The 17,696-nt window shown below is 42.4% G+C and overlaps 1 protein-coding gene across 2 annotated transcripts; it reads right to left on the reverse strand.

Annotated features, from left to right (window-relative positions):
• Nucleotides 1-1,824: 1,824 nt before the first annotated feature.
• LOC135537713 (CMP-N-acetylneuraminate-beta-galactosamide-alpha-2,3-sialyltransferase 1-like) lies at nucleotides 1,825-16,863 on the reverse strand. Of its 2 annotated transcripts, XM_064963745.1 has the most exons (7): nucleotides 16,462-16,863; nucleotides 13,547-13,740; nucleotides 10,962-11,144; nucleotides 10,680-10,725; nucleotides 8,955-9,074; nucleotides 7,992-8,174; nucleotides 1,825-3,464 (listed from the first exon to the last, which is right to left on the reverse strand). In XM_064963745.1, exons 1-6 carry the CDS (start codon nucleotides 16,723-16,725, stop codon nucleotides 8,001-8,003), a joined length of 981 nt encoding a protein of 326 aa, XP_064819817.1. In that variant the 5' UTR covers nucleotides 16,726-16,863; the 3' UTR covers nucleotides 1,825-3,464; nucleotides 7,992-8,000. The 2 variants fall into 2 exon arrangements, with proteins under 2 accessions (XP_064819817.1, XP_064819816.1); XM_064963744.1 differs by lacking the exon at nucleotides 1,825-3,464 and having other exon boundaries at nucleotides 5,475-8,174.
• Between the last annotated feature and the right edge of the window lie 833 nt (nucleotides 16,864-17,696).

A 17,696-nucleotide genomic window follows, 5' to 3' on the forward strand; every position in this document is an offset into this window, starting at 1 on the left:
GATCTAGTTAGTTAATTGACTTTCCTTGAACCAGAACAAAAATAGCGAGTGGGGTGTCTCACTTCCTCTTCAGTCTCTGGTGAAGCTCCATGTAATGTACTTTAAGTAAGAAATGTGTTAATGATATACATTCTCCATAACTTATCTGCTAGAATCAATCAACTCAAACTACAGTCGAGATCCTACGCCCACGTGAAAAATCCCTTCCCCCAACTTTCATCCGCATGTGTTCCACTGTGTGTGTGTGTGTGTGTGTGTGTGTAGAGATACTGGATATAATGACAAGGTACTTGTGTTTTCGCCCTAACAATGGGATTCATTGTCCGCAGAGCGGAACGGCGGGCTGTCAAGCTCACGCCTATTCCCCTCTTTGGATTGGTGGTTACATATTGTTATTTGAACACTTTTTAAAATATTTGATGAGGGGTGTTGACATCCACCACCTGTGTTCAAGGGAGATGCTAGCCTCACGAATGTGCATACTGTCTCGAATGGACTTAGTTGTCATTTTTTGGTCAACGATTTAAACAAAATACTGGATTTTTCAATATCTGCCCATTATTCTTCAAACTCTGTCAAGTTGGTTGTTGATCATTGCTAGACAGCCATTTTCAAGTCTTGTCATAGATATTCATGCCAAAAATGTAAATAAGCCACTCAGGAACATTCAATGTCATCTTGGTAAACAACTCCTGTGGAAATTTGGCCTTGTATTTGAGGTCATTGTCCTGCTGAAAGTTGAATTTGTCTCCCAGTGTCTGGTGGAAAGCAGACTGAACCAGGTTTTCCTCTAGGATTTTGCCTGTGCTTAGCTCCATTCCGTTACTATTTTTTACCCTAAAAAAAACTCCCTAGTCCTTGCCAATGACAAGCATACCTATAACATGTTGCAGCAACCACCATGCTTGAAAATGTTTAGAGTGGTACTCAGCAGTATTCCCTGTAAACTGAGTGCCTGCGCAATAGCCTGAGACTGCAGAAGAAATATCAGCCCACGGAAAGAAGCACGAGATTGAACTTCATTCACTTTCGAGAGGTTTCCTTTAGTTAACACGATCAATGTTTCCCTTTACTTTGGCAATTGTGATCGAATCAACAGCAGCATTAGCCACTTTCAACGCAACATACCTAAACAAGAAGAGCTTTGCAAGAAATGTTGTAGGCAGAGCGCTTCAGACTACTATTGTGCATGACTCAGCCAGTACACTAGACAGACTACACAGACCAGTGCAGCATACCAAAAAGAGCTGCAGTAGGCCTATATGCAAATAGACCATTTCCATATATGGATCTGTGCCATTTAATTTGAAATGGACTGTATTTCCAGCATGATCGGTCTTGAGTAAATGTGCTTGTTTTGAGATCAAAGGGAGAACTGCATGTATCCAAGTGTGCACATTTAGTTTATATCCTTTGCTAGTTAGTGAGTTATTAGCCCAGTTATAGATCATTTGTAGTCAGCAAATGGGGGAGTGAATGTTTCCTACAAGAGCATAAAACATGCTTTTCGAGACATATTTGAAAAGCTATTCAGGTAAAAGGGCTTTTTATTGTCTTAAAGGGTCAGTGTTGTATTTTGAGACAGGCTTGAATGAGATGAGTCGCCAATAGGCAGAGGGGAGCATAATGGATCTGATTCTCTGCAATAATATTGTGGGAATAATAATGCACCTTAATTTGTAAAGTGGTTTCTGATATCGTATGCCACAATATTTTCAGTCACTTCCCTATCCAAAGGACAAGTGGATAAACAGGTTAATGTCAAGCCCTGTGTCACGTGGGACTGAGTGTGTGAGATAAGAATCAGGCGCAGAGAGCAGAGAGTTTCACAGGGAAAAGTGCACTTTAATATGGCAACAAAATCCAATGGCCAAAACACAGGGCACGAAAAATACTGACCAACCCAAAACACAGGGCACACGGTCTGGAGCACGAACACACCCAACAACAACAACACGTTGGTCACTAGCCTTAAATAAGGAAGCACATCAGAAAAACACAATTAGACACAGGTACAACTAATAAGACAAAACCAACAGAAAAAGGGAAAGGGATCGGTGGCGGCGAGTAGGCCGAGCTCCGCCCCAACAGGCAGAGGAGACAACTTCAGAGGAGCTCGTGACACCCTGGATGTTTGGGAATATTTCTATTCTGTGAAGGCTTCCTTCTTTTCACCCTGTCATGTAGGTTAGTATTGTGGAGTAACTACAATGTTGTTGATCAATCCTCAGTGTTCTCCTATCACAGCCATTAAAATATGCAACTGTTTTAAAGTCACCATTGGCTTCCCAGGGAAATCCCTGAGCAATTTCCTTCCTCTGCAGCAAATGAGTCCTGTATCTTTGTAAATACTGGGTGTATTGATTCACCATTCACAGTGTTATTAATAACTTCACCATGCTCAAAGGGATATTGAAAGTCAGCGGTTTTTACATTTTTAGGTGCCTTTCTTTGCAAGGCATTGGAAAACCTCCCTGGTCTTTGTGGTTGAATCTGTGTTTGATTTCTACAATAATGTGTATCACTGCAGAGCAGCTAAAAACGACAATTTGAAACAACAGGAAACGCATGTAAACGTGTTATATTTAGCAAAGTGCTTCCATAAGCTTTACTTTCTAGAAAAAACCCAGTTGTCCTTTTTAGGGGTTAACAAAAGTTAGGCAATGAACAGCTAGTTGGTTATTGACCGGGGTAATGACCGACAGGGCTGAGTTTATCATTATTAGTGCAGGGGATAGTTTCACAGTGATGGTGTTATCAATGTCAAATAGGGGAGAGTCTCTCACTCTCAAAGTAAAGATACCTTAATAGAAAATGACTCAAGTAAAATTGATCCAGCAAAATACTACGAGTAAAAGTCTAGAAGTATTCGTTTTTAAATATACTTAAGTGTCAAAGTTAAAAAAGAATTTCAAATTCCATATAAACCAAACAGCAACATTGTATTTTGTTAAATGTAGGGATAGCCAAAAGGGTTCTCCTATGGGGAAAGCCAAATAACCCTTTTTTCTATGTGTCGTCTAACGCATTAATCATATGCCTTGACAAAATGACACAAAAAACAGGGATGAGAAGACTAAACTCGAGCTGTTGCAGTGTTTTTTCTTCAGTAGCTATTAACATGTTTTTCTCCTTGCCTTAGACAACATTTCTTCAGATACCAGTCTCCGTTCGAACAGAAATAGACGGTATGCACATCGTACATAGTAACTCTAAAGTAGCTCCTAGTATGTTACCTGTTGGTGTAGCGGATGTGAAAAGGCTAGCGAGTTAACGGTGGTGCGCGCTAATAGCGTTTCAATCGGTGACATCACTTGCTGAGACCTTGAAGTAGGGGTTCCCCTTGCTCTGCAAGGGCCGTGGCTTTCGTGGAGAGATGGGTAACGATGCTTCGTGGGTGTCAGTTGTTGATGTGTGTAGAGGGTCCCTGGTTCGAGCCCGGGTGGGGGCGGACTAAAGTTGTACTGTTACATTGGCACAGAAATGTGTTCATGTTACCAAAAATGTTATAGAAAGTTAAACACTGCACATCCAGTAAACCATATATTCAATACATTAGCTACACATTAAACATTAAAACCAAATATGATATATATATATTTTTGGCGCTGTTGGCGCTAAAAACTGATTATCCATGTTCTTAGATACCCCAATATTTACAGAAGCATCAATGACATTCTCCTATTGATGTGCAATAATTCCAGATTATGAACTTCTGAATGAAATTGTCTCCCATAAATTGTGCATCTTCCTACAACATACAGTGCCTTACGAAAGTATTCGGCCCCTTTGAACTTTGCGACCTTTTGCCACATTTCAGGCTTCAAACAAAGATATAAAACTGTATTTTTTTGTGAAGAATCAACAAGTGGGACACAATCATGAAGTGGAACGACATTTATTGGATATTTCAAACTTTTTTAACAAATCAAAAACTGAAAAATTGGGCGTGCAAAATTATTCAGCCCCCTTAAGTTAATACTTTGTAGCGCCACCTTTTGCTGCGATTACAGCTGTAAGTCGCTTGGGGTATGTCTCTATCAGTTTTGCACATTGAGAGACTGAAATGTTTTCCCATTCCTCCTTGCAAAACAGCTCGAGCTCAGTGAGGTTGGATGGAGAGCATTTGTGAACAGCAGTTTTCAGTTCTTTCCACAGATTCTCGATTGGATTCAGGTCTGGACTTTGACTTGGCCATTCTAACACCTGGATATGTCTATTTTTGAACCATTCCATTGTAGATTTTGCTTTATGTTTTGGATCATTGTCTTGTTGGAAGACAAATCTCCGCCCCAGTCTCAGGTCTTTTGCAGACTCCATCAGGTTTTCTTCCAGAATGGTCCTGTATTTGGCTCCATCCATCTTCCCATCAATTTTAACCATCTTCCCTGTCCCTGCTGAAGAAAAGCAGGCCCAAACCATGATGCTGCCACCACCATGTTTGACAGTGGGTATGAGGTGTTCAGGGTGATGAGCTGTGTTGCTTTTACGCCAAACATAACGTTTTGCATTGTTGCCAAAAAGTTCAATTTTGGTTTCATCTGACCAGAGCACCTTCTTCCACATGTTTGGTGTGTCTCCCAGGTGGCTTGTGGCAAACTTTAAACGACACTTTTTATGGATATCTTTAAGAAATGGCTTTCTTCTTGCCACTCTTCCATAAAGGCCAGATTTGTGCAATATACGACTGATTGTTGTCCTATGGACAGAGTCTCCCACCTCAGCTGTAGATCTCTGCAGTTCATCCAGAGTGATCATGGTCCTCTTGGCTGCATCTCTGATCAGTCTTCTCCTTGTATGAGCTGAAAGTTTAGAGGGACGGCCAGGTCTTGGTAGATTTGCAGTGGTCTGATACTCCTTCCATTTCAATATTATCGCTTACACAGTGCTCCTTAGGATGTTTAAAGCTTGGGAAATCTTTTTGTATCCAAATCCGGCTTTAAACTTCTTCACAACAGTATCTCGGACCTGCCTGGTGTGTTCCTTGTTCTTCATGATGCTCTCCGCGCTTTTAACGGACCTCTGAGACTATCACAGTGCAGGTGCATTTATACGGAGACTTGATTACACACAGGTGGATTGTATTTATCATCATTAGTCATTTAGGTCAACATTGGATCATTCAGAGATCCTCACTGAACTTCTGGAGAGAGTTTGCTGCACTGAAAGTAAAGGGGCTGAATAATTTTGCACGCCCAATTTTTCCGTTTTTGATTTGTTAAAAAAGTTTGAAATATCTAATAAATGTCGTTCCACTTCATGATTGTGTCCCACTTGTTGTTGATTCGTCACAAAAAAAATACAGTTTTATATCTAAGTTTGAAGCCTGAAATGTGGCAAAAGGTCGCAAAGTTCAAGGGGGCCGAATACTTTCGCAAGGCACTGTACATTGTGTCGGGGTGTATGTTGTGTATACATCTTAGTTTGTCTCCTCTAAATAAACTAATATATGCAGTGCATTCAGACCCCTTGGCTTTTAACATATTTTGTAACACTTTTATTCTAAAATGGATTAAATAAACCAAAGTGAAAACAGGTTTAGAATTTTTTTGCAAACATAAAAATAAAAACAGAAATACAAGTATTTACACCCTTTGCTATGAGACTCAATTTAGCTCAGTTGCATCCTGTTTCCATAGAAACATCAAGGATGATCAATAACTTAGGAGTCCAACTGTGGTAAATTCAATTGATTGGACACACACACCGATCTATATACATTTACATTTACATTTAAGTCATTTAGCAGCATATAAAAGGGTCTCAGTTGACAGTGCATGTCAGGGGGAAAAAAAGGTTTTTAAAAATCAAGCCATGAGGTCAAAGGAATTGTCTGTAGAGCTCCGAGACAGGATTGTGCCAAGGCACAGATCTGGGGAAGGGTGCCAACATTTTTTCGGCAGAATTGAAGGTCCCCAAGAACACAGTGGCCGTCATTGAAAATAAGAATTTGTTCTTGCCTAGTTAAATACAGGTAAAAAATTAATAGTGGCTGTGAGTTTGAATCCCATTTGGAGCAATATTATTTTTAAGGAGCAAATCCTCCACTGCTGGTCCTCGAGGGAAATAGAGCAAATGTGACGAAGTAGCCAATGATGAAAATGCATATAAAAACCTTATACAATTAAGTGTACACATGTCATTTCACCTATATTTAAAAAAAAAAAATGTAATTCTTTATTTTACCAGGTAAGTTGACTGAGAACACGTTCTCATTTGCATCAACAACCTGGGGAATAGTTACAGGGGAGAGGAGGGGGATGAATGAGCCAATTGTAAACTGGGGACTATTAAGTGACCGTGATGGTTTGAGGGCCAGATTGGGAATTTAGCCAGGACACCGGGCTTGACACCCCTACTCTTACGATAAGTGCCATGGGATCTTTAATGACCTCAGAGAGTCAGGACACCCATTTAACGTCCCATCCAAAAGACGCCACCCTACACAGGGCAGTGTCCCCAATCACTTCCCTGGGGCGTTGGGATATTTTTTTAGACCAGAGGAAAGAGTGCCTCCTACTACTGGCCTCTCCAACACCACTTCCAGCAGCATTTGATCTCCCATCCAGGAACTGACCAGTACCAACCCTGCTTAGCTTCAGAAGCAAGCCAGCAGTGGTATGCAGGGTGGTATGCTGCTGGCTATTCAGTGTAGTGACTAATATTTGTCAGATTTTTTGGCCTATCCTATAGCCTTTCAGTCAGAGGGACTCCAAGCTCCTTTAAAAAATGTTCCTTTACTACCTGTTTCTTCCTCTTCGATTCACAATAGAACTAGAATTAGTGTAGGCCTAATAAATATTTCAAATGTAGGCTAAACTAAAGTCCCATATGCAATAGGTTATAGCTAGGAGGACACTATCTGGTGTGAATATGTGTAACATTCAACCTAGGCTAGGCTTGCCTATATCAACACCATTTTGGACATAATTTTGCTTTAAATAGCTATTTAAACCGACTATAGGCTATCGTGTTGATATACGCTAGCCCAGCAAATATTATGTCCATGACAATGAAGATGGCTTTGTCGATCTGAACGTCTATATAGGCTAAGCCAGTCATTCAATAGCATGTGTTAGAGAATAGGAGAGCAGTCAGTCAGTCGCTTACTGAATGGGCTTCATAAGTAGTGAAGCCATGAGGAGGCTTGGCTTCACCTCAACGGATTTCTGGTGTAGCTTCACTTTACTGGACACTTGGTGAACGTAGCCAGACCAGTCAATTTACACTGTTAAACCAGGTAGGCTAGATATAGATTATAAAAACATTGCAGCCCTAACGTACTTGTAGGCTAGTGTACACATCCATGCAGCATCATATGCTGAGATATTATTAGGCCCTAGTAGCAGTGTTGGTGAAGGCTGAAGTCATAGGCCTAGCGCTTTATGAAATTCATTCCGAGGCTTCATTTTTAAGGTGATGGCTGTAGTTTCCTTAACAATAACACAATGAATGTAAATTCACATGTTGAAACAGAAAAATGATAACACGGGAGATTCATACTTCCATCACAGGTGGTGAATATTGTCAGGAACTAGGCATCTTACACTGAGGTAATCGTCCAGACAGATTTTTGCATGTGATGCAGTTAATTTGAGTATCAGAACGTGTCTGTGGACTTCTGTTAAGGATGCATTAGTGGGAAAAAAAAGCATTGGGTCATGACAATTTTAAACTGGCCGAGACGGAATTTGTTACTGGATACAATCATCTGCTGCCCGTCCTCAGCATTGTGGCTAATTTACCAGGTTGGCCTATGAGAAGAGCTAGCAGCTAGCCATTTTAGACCAAAGATTAAACCATGGTCTAAGCCAAAGTTCATAAGTTTGGCCCCAAATTGTTCAAGTTCACACAAAACCAAAAACGGTAGTGCAGATAAAAGGAGAAGGTATTTGAGTATGTAAACGCTGTGCAATGTAGACAATAGGCTAACACCTATTTGATGAATCCGCTTTAATAAAAAGCTCTTTATAGTGTCTATACAGCTGTACCGTCATGAATTATAAACTAAATCCCTTAAAGAGCCGTAGTTTGTGTATTTCCGACAGCCTCATGGTGACATTGTACTCGTAGTTGCCATCATGTAGTCCAGTTCGGAGATTTGTATCGACTAAGGTTTCCCAGTAGTGGTGCCAGTTCCCATCTTTGTCTTTCCCAAATCCATACACATTCACCTGCAATGGAAACACATGTTTAGAGAGTTTCATAATGTTAACCAAAAGGTTTTGTTTATGGCAATGGGATATATTGTGTATGCAGCCTCCATGATTTGGGCCAGTAATGTGACGATACCAGAGATTGTCAAAACTATGCCAATCCATTAGGTGTCAGGGTTGGTTTCCTGCCATGCAATCATGTGTAGTACACAGTGTGTAATGTGTGTAGTGGGGCGGCAGGTAGCCTAGTGCATTGGGCCAGTAACCGGAAGCATTGGGCCAGTAACCGGAAGGTTGTTGGATCAAATCCCTGAGCTGACAAGGTAAAAATGTGTCATTCTGCTCCTGAACAAGGCAGTTAACCCACTGTTCCCCGGGCGCTGAAGACGTGGATGACGATTAAGGCATCCCCCCACACCTCTATCCTCTCTGATTCAGAGGGGTTGGGATAAAAGCGAAAGACACATTTCAGTTGGACAACTGACTGGGTATTCCCCTTTCCCTAGTATACAGTGTGTCTTGCTGAGGAAGTACATGCCTATCCACATTCCTAGCAGAACATGTTGATATTTAGTATTTATTAGGATCCACATTTGTTCCTGTCAGGGCATGAGCTACTCTTCCTGGGGTCCAAACAATCATGTCGCAAAAGCCTACATCATAAATAAAATATAATTCAACACAAAACACTAATATTACAAATGTACAATATAAAATCCACTACTGTGCGTTTGCGTGAGTCTCTTCCACGTTTTGCCATGAGGTGTTGTTGTGTCTGTAGATCTCTAGAGGTCTTACCTTGTCACAGATGTGTAGGGATAATATCAAAGCCATGAATCCAGTAGAGGGGTATTTGCCCTTATAGTCAAGCCAGGTTTCATGAACATATTTCATAAACACAGGATTCAGAACCAATACCTGCATGGAATATACTGCACATTACATGTCTATCAACCTGATTTAAAATAGAAAAAGGCATTTCAATTGTGATGCATCAAATTTGAGAAGTCACTTTGTTAGATTGATAGTGTCAGAGATGGGATGCCATGATGCAGTTAGTACACTCCCATTCCGATGCCGTCTCAATAGTGTCAGAGATGGGATGCCATGATGCAGTTAGTACACTACCATTCCGATGCCGTCTCAATAGTGTCAGAGATGGGATGCCATGATGCAGTTAGTACACTCCCATTCCGATGCCGTCTCAATAGAGTCAGAGATGGGATGCCATGATGCAGTTAGTACACTCCCATTCCGATGCCGTCTCAATAGTGTCAGAGATGGGATGCCATGATGCAGTTAGTACACTCCCATTCCGATGCCGTCTCAATAGTGTCAGAGATGGGATGCCATGATGCAGTTAGTACACTCCCATTCCGATGCCGTCTCAATAGTGTCAGAGATGGGATGCCATGATGCAGTTAGTACACTCCCATTCCGATGCCGTCTCAATAGTGTCAGATGGGATGCCATGATGCAGTTAGTACACTCCCATTCCGATGCCGTCTCAATAGAGTCAGAGATGGGATGCCATGATGCAGTTAGTACACTCCCATTCCGATGCCGTCTCAATAGAGTCAGAGATGGGATGCCATGATGCAGTTAGTACACTCCCATTCCGATGCCGTCTCAATAGTGTCAGAGATGGGATGCCATGATGCAGTTAGTACACTCCCATTCCGATGCCGTCTCAATAGTGTCAGAGATTGGATGCCATGATGCAGTTAGTACACTCCCATTCTGATGCCGTCTCAATAGTGTCAGAGATTGGATGCCATGATGCAGTTAGTACACTCCCATTCTGATGCCGTCTCAATAGTGTCAGAGATGGGATGCCATGATGCAGTTAGTACACTCCCATTCCGATGCCGTCTCAATAGTGTCAGAGATTGGATGCCATGATGCAGTTAGTACACTCCCATTCTGATGCCGTCTCAATAGTGTCAGAGATTGGATGCCATGATGCAGTTAGTACACTCCCATTCTGATGCCGTCTCAATAGTGTCAGACATGGGATGCCATGATGCAGTTAGTACACTCCCATTCTGATGCCGTCTCAATAGTGTCAGACATGGGATGCCATGATGCAGTTAGTACACTCCCATTCCGATGCCGTCTCAAGCTCTGACTCATAATGACAATTTCACCCCTAGGCAAGTAACAATGCCAATGTAGCTCAGTTGGTAGAGCATGGCGCTTGCAACACTGGGGTTGTCGGTTCAATTCCCATAGTGGATCATTATGAAAATGTATCCACTCACTAAGTTGCCCTGGAAAAGGGTGTCTGCTAAATTACAAAATAAATAAAAACTATATTTGACATCACTGCCTCCTATGTTAGGAAACCACCTAACCATATATTTAGTTGTTTGTTTTAAAATGTATCTAAACATGGCTCTGCCCATTACACACATCCTCAAGGACAAGCAGACCTACTGTCTAAGAGACAATATAAAAGATCATGCATTAGATATTGACTGTGTACATGAATAATAACCACAATAAATTAACAAGGTGACTCACCAAATCTTTGTTGGCCTTTATCTTCTGTTTAAGTGGTAAATATGACCTGTTGAATAAAAGACGACTTCATTTCATCTAGGAGGTGCTAGCTATGTTACCTTGGGGAAATGCATGTTGTAGGAGGGTTTCCCCAACTCCAGTAACCCTGGACAAACACGCCTGATTCAACTAATCATCAAGCCCTCAATGAGTTGAATCAGGTGTGTTTGTCCAGGGCCTGTAGGACCGGTGTTGATGAACACTTAACTAAATCAGAAGAGTCCACGATAAGTTGTTACTCACAAAGTGATGTGAGACCCAGTGGTCATGGCGCCTGGCAGCCACTGAAGGTCCAGAGTCTTGAAAGGGATCAACAGGAACCTAGTGGCTTTGTCCAGATCTATTGCACTCTCTGGGTACATGACGTGGTACGTGGTCCGTTTCCCAACATCCTCCTCATAGCCAGAGGTAGGAGCCTTGTTCATTCTAGATAGCACAGTAAATAGCAGGAATCCATACAATGACTGCAATATTTCAAAGCTCTTCGTTCAACACAGCGACGGCACGGGTAGCGCCATTCAAAACACAGCGACGGCACGGGTAGCGCCATTCAAAACACAGCGACGGCACGGGTAGCGCCATTCAAAACACAGCGACGGCACAGGTAGCGCCATTCAAAACACAGCGACGGCACGGGTAGCGCCATTCAAAACACAGCGACGGCACGGGTAGCGCCATTCAAAACACAGCGACGGCACGGGTAGCACCATTCAAAACACAGCGACGGCACGGGTAGCGCCACTCAAAACACAGCGACGGCACGGGTAGCGCCATTCAAAACACAGCGACGGCACGGGTAGCGCCATTCAAAACACAGCGACGGCACGGGTAGCGCCATCTTTCTTTAAAGTAGTTGATTTCTTATTTTCGGCTTCTATGAGTGATTGGCAGTCAGTAAACAAACTGAAATGGCGCATGCTGCTACCTGGAGTGTGCTGTCTGTACAGGCATAAAGCCAAGGTCGGTTATTTACTGTCACATGCAGCTATGGAAGGTTTGTTCTTTTCTACTGGACTACCTGGAGTGTGCTGTCTGTACAGGCATAAAGCCAAGGTCGGTTATTTACTGTCACATGCAGCTATGGAAGGTTTGTTCTTTTCTACTGGAGCCTGACTTCCTTCACTACTTCCCACAAATCTAAAAGCGCTGGATTGGTGGAGGCATGGGCTAGCTAGTGGGAGTTCCACCAGATCTTACAGTGCCTACAGAAAGTACTCAGACCCCTTGACTATTTCCACATTTTGTTACGTTACAGCCTTATTCTAAAATTGATTAAATCATCGCACCCGACCCCCCTCAAATCTACACACAACTCCCAATAATGACAAAGCAAAATCAGGTTTAAATTGTTGCAAATTTATATTAAAAATAACACAATTACATAAGTATTTGGACGAGACGCTCAGTACTTTGTTGAAGCACCTTTGGCAGAGATTACAGCCTCCAGTTAATTTTCAGGTTTCTCCAGACATGTTTGATCAGGTTCAGGTCCGGGCTCTGGCTGTGCCACTCAATGACTTGTCCCGAAGCCACTCCTGCGTTGTCTTGGCTGTGTGCTTAGGGTCATTGTCCTGTTGGAAGGTGAACCGTTACCCCAGTCTGAGGTCCTGAGTGTTCTGGAGCAGGTTTTCATCAAGATCTCTCTGTACTTTGCTCTGTTCATTTTTCTCTCACTCCCAACTAGTCTCCCAGTCCCTGCCACTGAATAACACAGCATACTTCCACCACGCTTTACCGTGGGATGGTGCCAGGTTTCCTCCAGGCGTGACGTTTGGTATTCAGGACAAAGAGTTTAATCAAATCAGAGAATCTTGTGTCTCATGGTCGGAGTCCTTTAGGTGCCTGTTGGCAAACTCCCAAGCAGGGTATCATGTGCCTTTCACTGAGGAGTGGCTTCCGTCTGGCCACTACCATAAAGGTCTGATTGGTGGGGTTCTGCAGAGATAGAGATCATTGTCCTTCTGGAAGGTTCTCCCTTCTCCCCAGAGGAACTCTGGAGCTCTGTCAGTTAACATCAGGTTCTTGGTCACCTCCCTGACCAAGACCCTTCTCCCCCGATTCCTCAGTTTGGCCAGGCAGCCAGCTCTAGGAACAGTCTTGGTGGTTCCAAACTTCTTCCATTTAAGAATGATTGAGGTCACGGTTCTGGTCACCATAGCAGCACCAACCCGTAGCACGCGCTCCAGCATGTATATTTCACTGGTCACCCCCAAAGCAAATTTGTATTTTTTTTAATCACTGGAGACTCATATCTCCCTCACTAACTTTAAGCACCGGCTGTCAGAGCAACTCACAGATCACTGCACATAGCCCATCTGCAAATAGCCCATCCAACTACCTCACCCCCATACTGCATTTATTTTTTTGCTCTTTTGCACCCCAGCATCTCTACTTGCACACTCATGTTCTGCACATCTATCACTCCAGTGTTTAATTGCTATATTGTAATTATTTTGCCACTATGGCCTATTTATTATCTTACCTCATTTGCACACTCTGTAGAGACTTTTTTTTCTATTGTGTTATTTACTGTATGTTTGTGTATTCCATGTGTAACCCTGTGTTGTTGTTTGTGTCACACTGCTTTGCTTTATCTTGGCCAGGTCACAGTTGTAAATGAGAATTAGTTCTCAACTTGCCCACCTGGTCAAAGAAAAATACACCCCAAAAAAAGTCAATGGAAACAGGATGCAGCTCAGTTTCTGAGTTTCATAGCAAAGGGTCTGAATCCTTCTGGAAATCCCCCCAGTGTGCCCTGTACGGAGCTCGCGTGCCAAAACAGGCTTTGTGACAAGTGCGCCCTCGGTCAACACCCTCTGTTGGCCTACCTTATGACGACATCACTGGAGTCTATGAGGGCTCCGTAGTAGGAACCCTTGAGGTTCCCAGAGTTCCCCACCACAGCACAGCTTCCATGGCGCTCACGGCCCGCGTCCATGTGGAGGTCAGCATCAGGGATGACCTGGAACAACTTCTCCACCACCTCGCTGAATTTGGCTGTGCTACTATCATTCTGGATTTCCTGGTGATAAGATGGTACTTCATTTGATTGCGCCAGCCAACACATGAAACACCAATAAATACACAATGGACAAGCAGCACAACTCAGATGACAATCATAACGTCAGCCCAAACCAGCCAAATCTGATTATGTATATTGTGTGATTTGTATATAATGATTTCATGTTCACCTGCCCAGCGACTGCAGAGGGAACTGAGCTGTTAAATCTGCTGCAATGCATCATTTCTGACTATTCTGAGACTTATGTCTGGATTGTACATGGTCTCTGTCCAGAAAAACAGGTTATCGTTGACTACAATAAGCGTTGTCAGTGACAACCCATGTATTGCAGCGTGTGAAAGAGCTGGCCTTGCTACATCACTTAAAGAGGCTTAAAAAACAGACGTGTGGATATTTATTGTTATCTGTAAACAATGACACACCAGTTCATTCAATAATTAGATCAGAGGGATCATTAAAACATTAAAACAATGTCCTTGTAGTGAAGGGCTCACTCAGTCACATAGCCTAAACCCAACCAATAAAAGTGAATTCTGAATTAAACTTAAAAGCAACAAGAGAAAAAAAACATGCAACAGTATTAACAAGATACTTAACTTTAGAAAATAATGAACATGTTTGGACATTTCAATGTATAGTTGTAGTGAGCGTTTGGGACATTCATTGACCAACGTTAATGGGCTAATCCAGTGGTCACCAACCGGTCTATCTCCAAACATTTCTGTAAAATACCCAACGATAAAGCCTTGTGTTCCTATTTTTTTATTATTATTATTCGTGTCGGGCTGTTGTTGTTAGGTGCAGCCAATTTAGCTTCCCTGCGCCCCCGGTAGGCAAACTGTTACCATGTCATGTGCTGAAGGTACAAACTCAGCCTCCCCGGTGGGCCTGGAGAGGAAATTCAGTGCACTATGCCTATGCTGGTGAATCAGATTGCTCAAATGACCGAGTCTGCAGTAACGTAGCAGGCATAAAAGAAAGCTACGGCAAAATTGATACTGTGATATTTCAAAACCATGACTAGATTGACACAACGAATACATCAAAGAGCTGGTGTTTTATGACTGTTCATGTTTAAGTTCTTACTCAGCACTGTCAACACTTTTATAACCAACGCTTACATCAAGCAGTGCAGCAGTAATGATTGAGTATGAAGTGCATCTATAGGCTTGCGTTGTATTTTTAGCAAGTTAGGTCTTTAATATCAATGAATATTTCACTTTCTCTGTTCATGGGAGGAACAACATGGATTTGTGCATGAGGCAGAAATAACGCGGTGCGACTCCAGTTTCGCCATCAGCTGTAACACGGTGTCTCTTTTTGGTCAAGTGTCAGTGGAAGAAAGGGAGAGCGGAGGGATGTTGAGTGACGGACCCTCAGTCTGCTGCGCTCTCCCTCCGCTGAGACGGACTATCAGATGTAGGCACCATCAGCCCAGTAAAATAAAAAGCTAATTATTTAAAATGCATGCTCACTCAGCTGTGCCTCACAAGTAATACAACAATAGACCTATTACCGGTGTGATCATATCGTCCACCTCAAATTTTGAAATAATTTATTTTTTTAAATGTCGCGAACAACAATGCATTCATTGGCAGGTAAATTCAAGCAAAGCCAGTATGCGGTGATAATGTATTGAGCCTATAGTTTACTGCACAAAACTCATTGCCACAGTACTGTTTTTAATTGGTTATTGTTGCATAGGCTTACATTTAAATCATGTTAATAAAAATCAGAGCGGTAGATCTCGGCATGCATTTTGACTCTGATCTTGTCTCAAAAGGTTGGTGACCACTGGGCCAATCTATATTGGAGTCTACTGTGACAGATGGGAAAAAAACTAGTTGAATAAATGTTTCCACATCATAGGTCTATGACCTTGCATCAAGCTGGAAAATTGATTGGACTTGCATAAAATCAATGTGAGGGAATTGCGTCTTCACCCAACGTTTAATTTAAATCCAATGACATGGTATAATGTTTTGTTGATTTCACTTTAGTTGACAGCTCAACCGAAATGTTAATCAAAACGAAAAAGGTTTAAATGATGTGTGCGCTCAGTGGGGTTGTTCTTTAGAGATGGGGTAAGTTATTGCAATAAAGTGTTGAATAAGCAATAATTTACCCGCCACACGCCATTCTGGTGGGATCGTGTTATTTGTCCTATTTGTTGCTAGGGTCAGTGTATAGGCTATAACTTTAATTGATTCTAGGCTTATTACTGAATGAGAACGTGTTGGACTTGCGCTGGAAATGCTTTGATTTATCCAATGTTTGTCATAGCGTTTTGTTTTGTAACGACCATGGGTTTATAAACGCGGATTTCGACTCTGCCGCTCGAGCATGCTTTTTGGGGCACAGTCGATAGCGCGCTGGACTAGAAGGTCGAGGGTTCGAGGCCTGCTCCCTGCCTGTTTCATTATCCTGGCGTCAGAAGTGATCGGACCTTGCATCCACGACAGTGCGTGTGCTTGCCGGTGAGCGCGTTCCTAGAAGACGTTGAGTCGTAAGCTAGAACGAAGACGCGCTCTTTGAAAGGAGGGAGTAGTGTAACGACCCTGGGTGGATAACCAAGTGTATCGACTGCCGCTCGAGCATTCTTTTGGGGCACAGGCGATAGCGCGCTGGATTTCGGACTACAAGGTCGAGGCCAGCTCTCTACCTGTTACATTAGTTAAGATATATATATGATATATATATCAAACAATATATTTAGCCTACCCGCCACCACGTTCTGGTATCATTGGATAGTTTCTTGTTCTCTCTCGTCAGAAATGGTTTGATAGATCTGATGAAGCGCTTCTGAAACCATGGGTCGTTGTCCGGCGGTGGAGAGAAGATTCCGTCCAGCGGCCGAAGGGCATTTCTTATAAAATCCACAAATGAATTGGAGGATTGCTGTCCAGAATAAAACACAATGATGGTAGCGATGCATATTAGAACAGTGGTTAGAAGGCATTTTCTAATCCTGAAGCTCCTAATCATTTCGTAGGTGGTATAGAATCCTCACCACCTGTGAAGAGATCAATAATGAATGTGAAAAGGCCCCTAATGATTCTGGTTTTAAAACATCTGGGAAGTCGGAACTCTCCGACTTCCAAGCTTTCAAGACGACTGCGAACTTGGAAAGAAAAATCGTTTGATTCTTCTTCTATCAGGTTTAACGGCGGTTGGCATCCAAATTGTTGCATTACCGCCACCTACTAGACTGGAGTACAACTCCCTTATACCTTGCTTGAAAAATACAAATGTACTAAATAAATACCCAACCATCGAACACTACACTCACTAATTTCAAAATGATATATTATAAATGATTATAATATTATAAAGTAAAATTAACACCACCCTACTCCATTAAATGTATTTATTCCTACCTCATGCCATCATCCTGAAAGGTATGGGACTTCACCACTTAACACACCCTGTAACTCTTCTGATGTCAAGCCTCGCACACCCAAATACCTCTTTGCAGCTGCCACCACAACCTCAATTTTCTGCGACATCTCAAGACATCAGTCAGGAAGTTAATGGACAATGGTCCCAATGGACAATGGCCCCAAGCACACTTCCCTGACCTCCATTCTAAAGAAACGTTTTGGGCAGAACTGAAAAAGTGTTTGTGAGCAAGGAGGCCTACAAACCTGACTCAGTTAGACCAGCTCTGTCAGGAGGAATGGGCCAAAATTCACCCAACATATTGTGGGAAGCTTGTGGAAGGTTACCCGAAATGTTTGACCCAAGTTAAACCATTTAAAGGCAATGCTACCAAATACTAATTGAGTGTATGTAAACTTCTGACCCACTGGGAATGTGATGAAAGAAGTAAAAGCTGAAATAAATCATTCTCTCTACTATTATTTTGACATTTCACATTCTTAAAATAAAGTGGTGATCCTAACTGACCTAAAACAGAGAATTTTTGCTATGGTTAAATGTCAGAAATTGTGGAAAAC

This window comes from Oncorhynchus masou, unplaced genomic scaffold, assembly GCF_036934945.1.
Source record: "Oncorhynchus masou masou isolate Uvic2021 unplaced genomic scaffold, UVic_Omas_1.1 unplaced_scaffold_824, whole genome shotgun sequence".
NCBI lineage: Eukaryota > Metazoa > Chordata > Actinopteri > Salmoniformes > Salmonidae > Oncorhynchus > Oncorhynchus masou.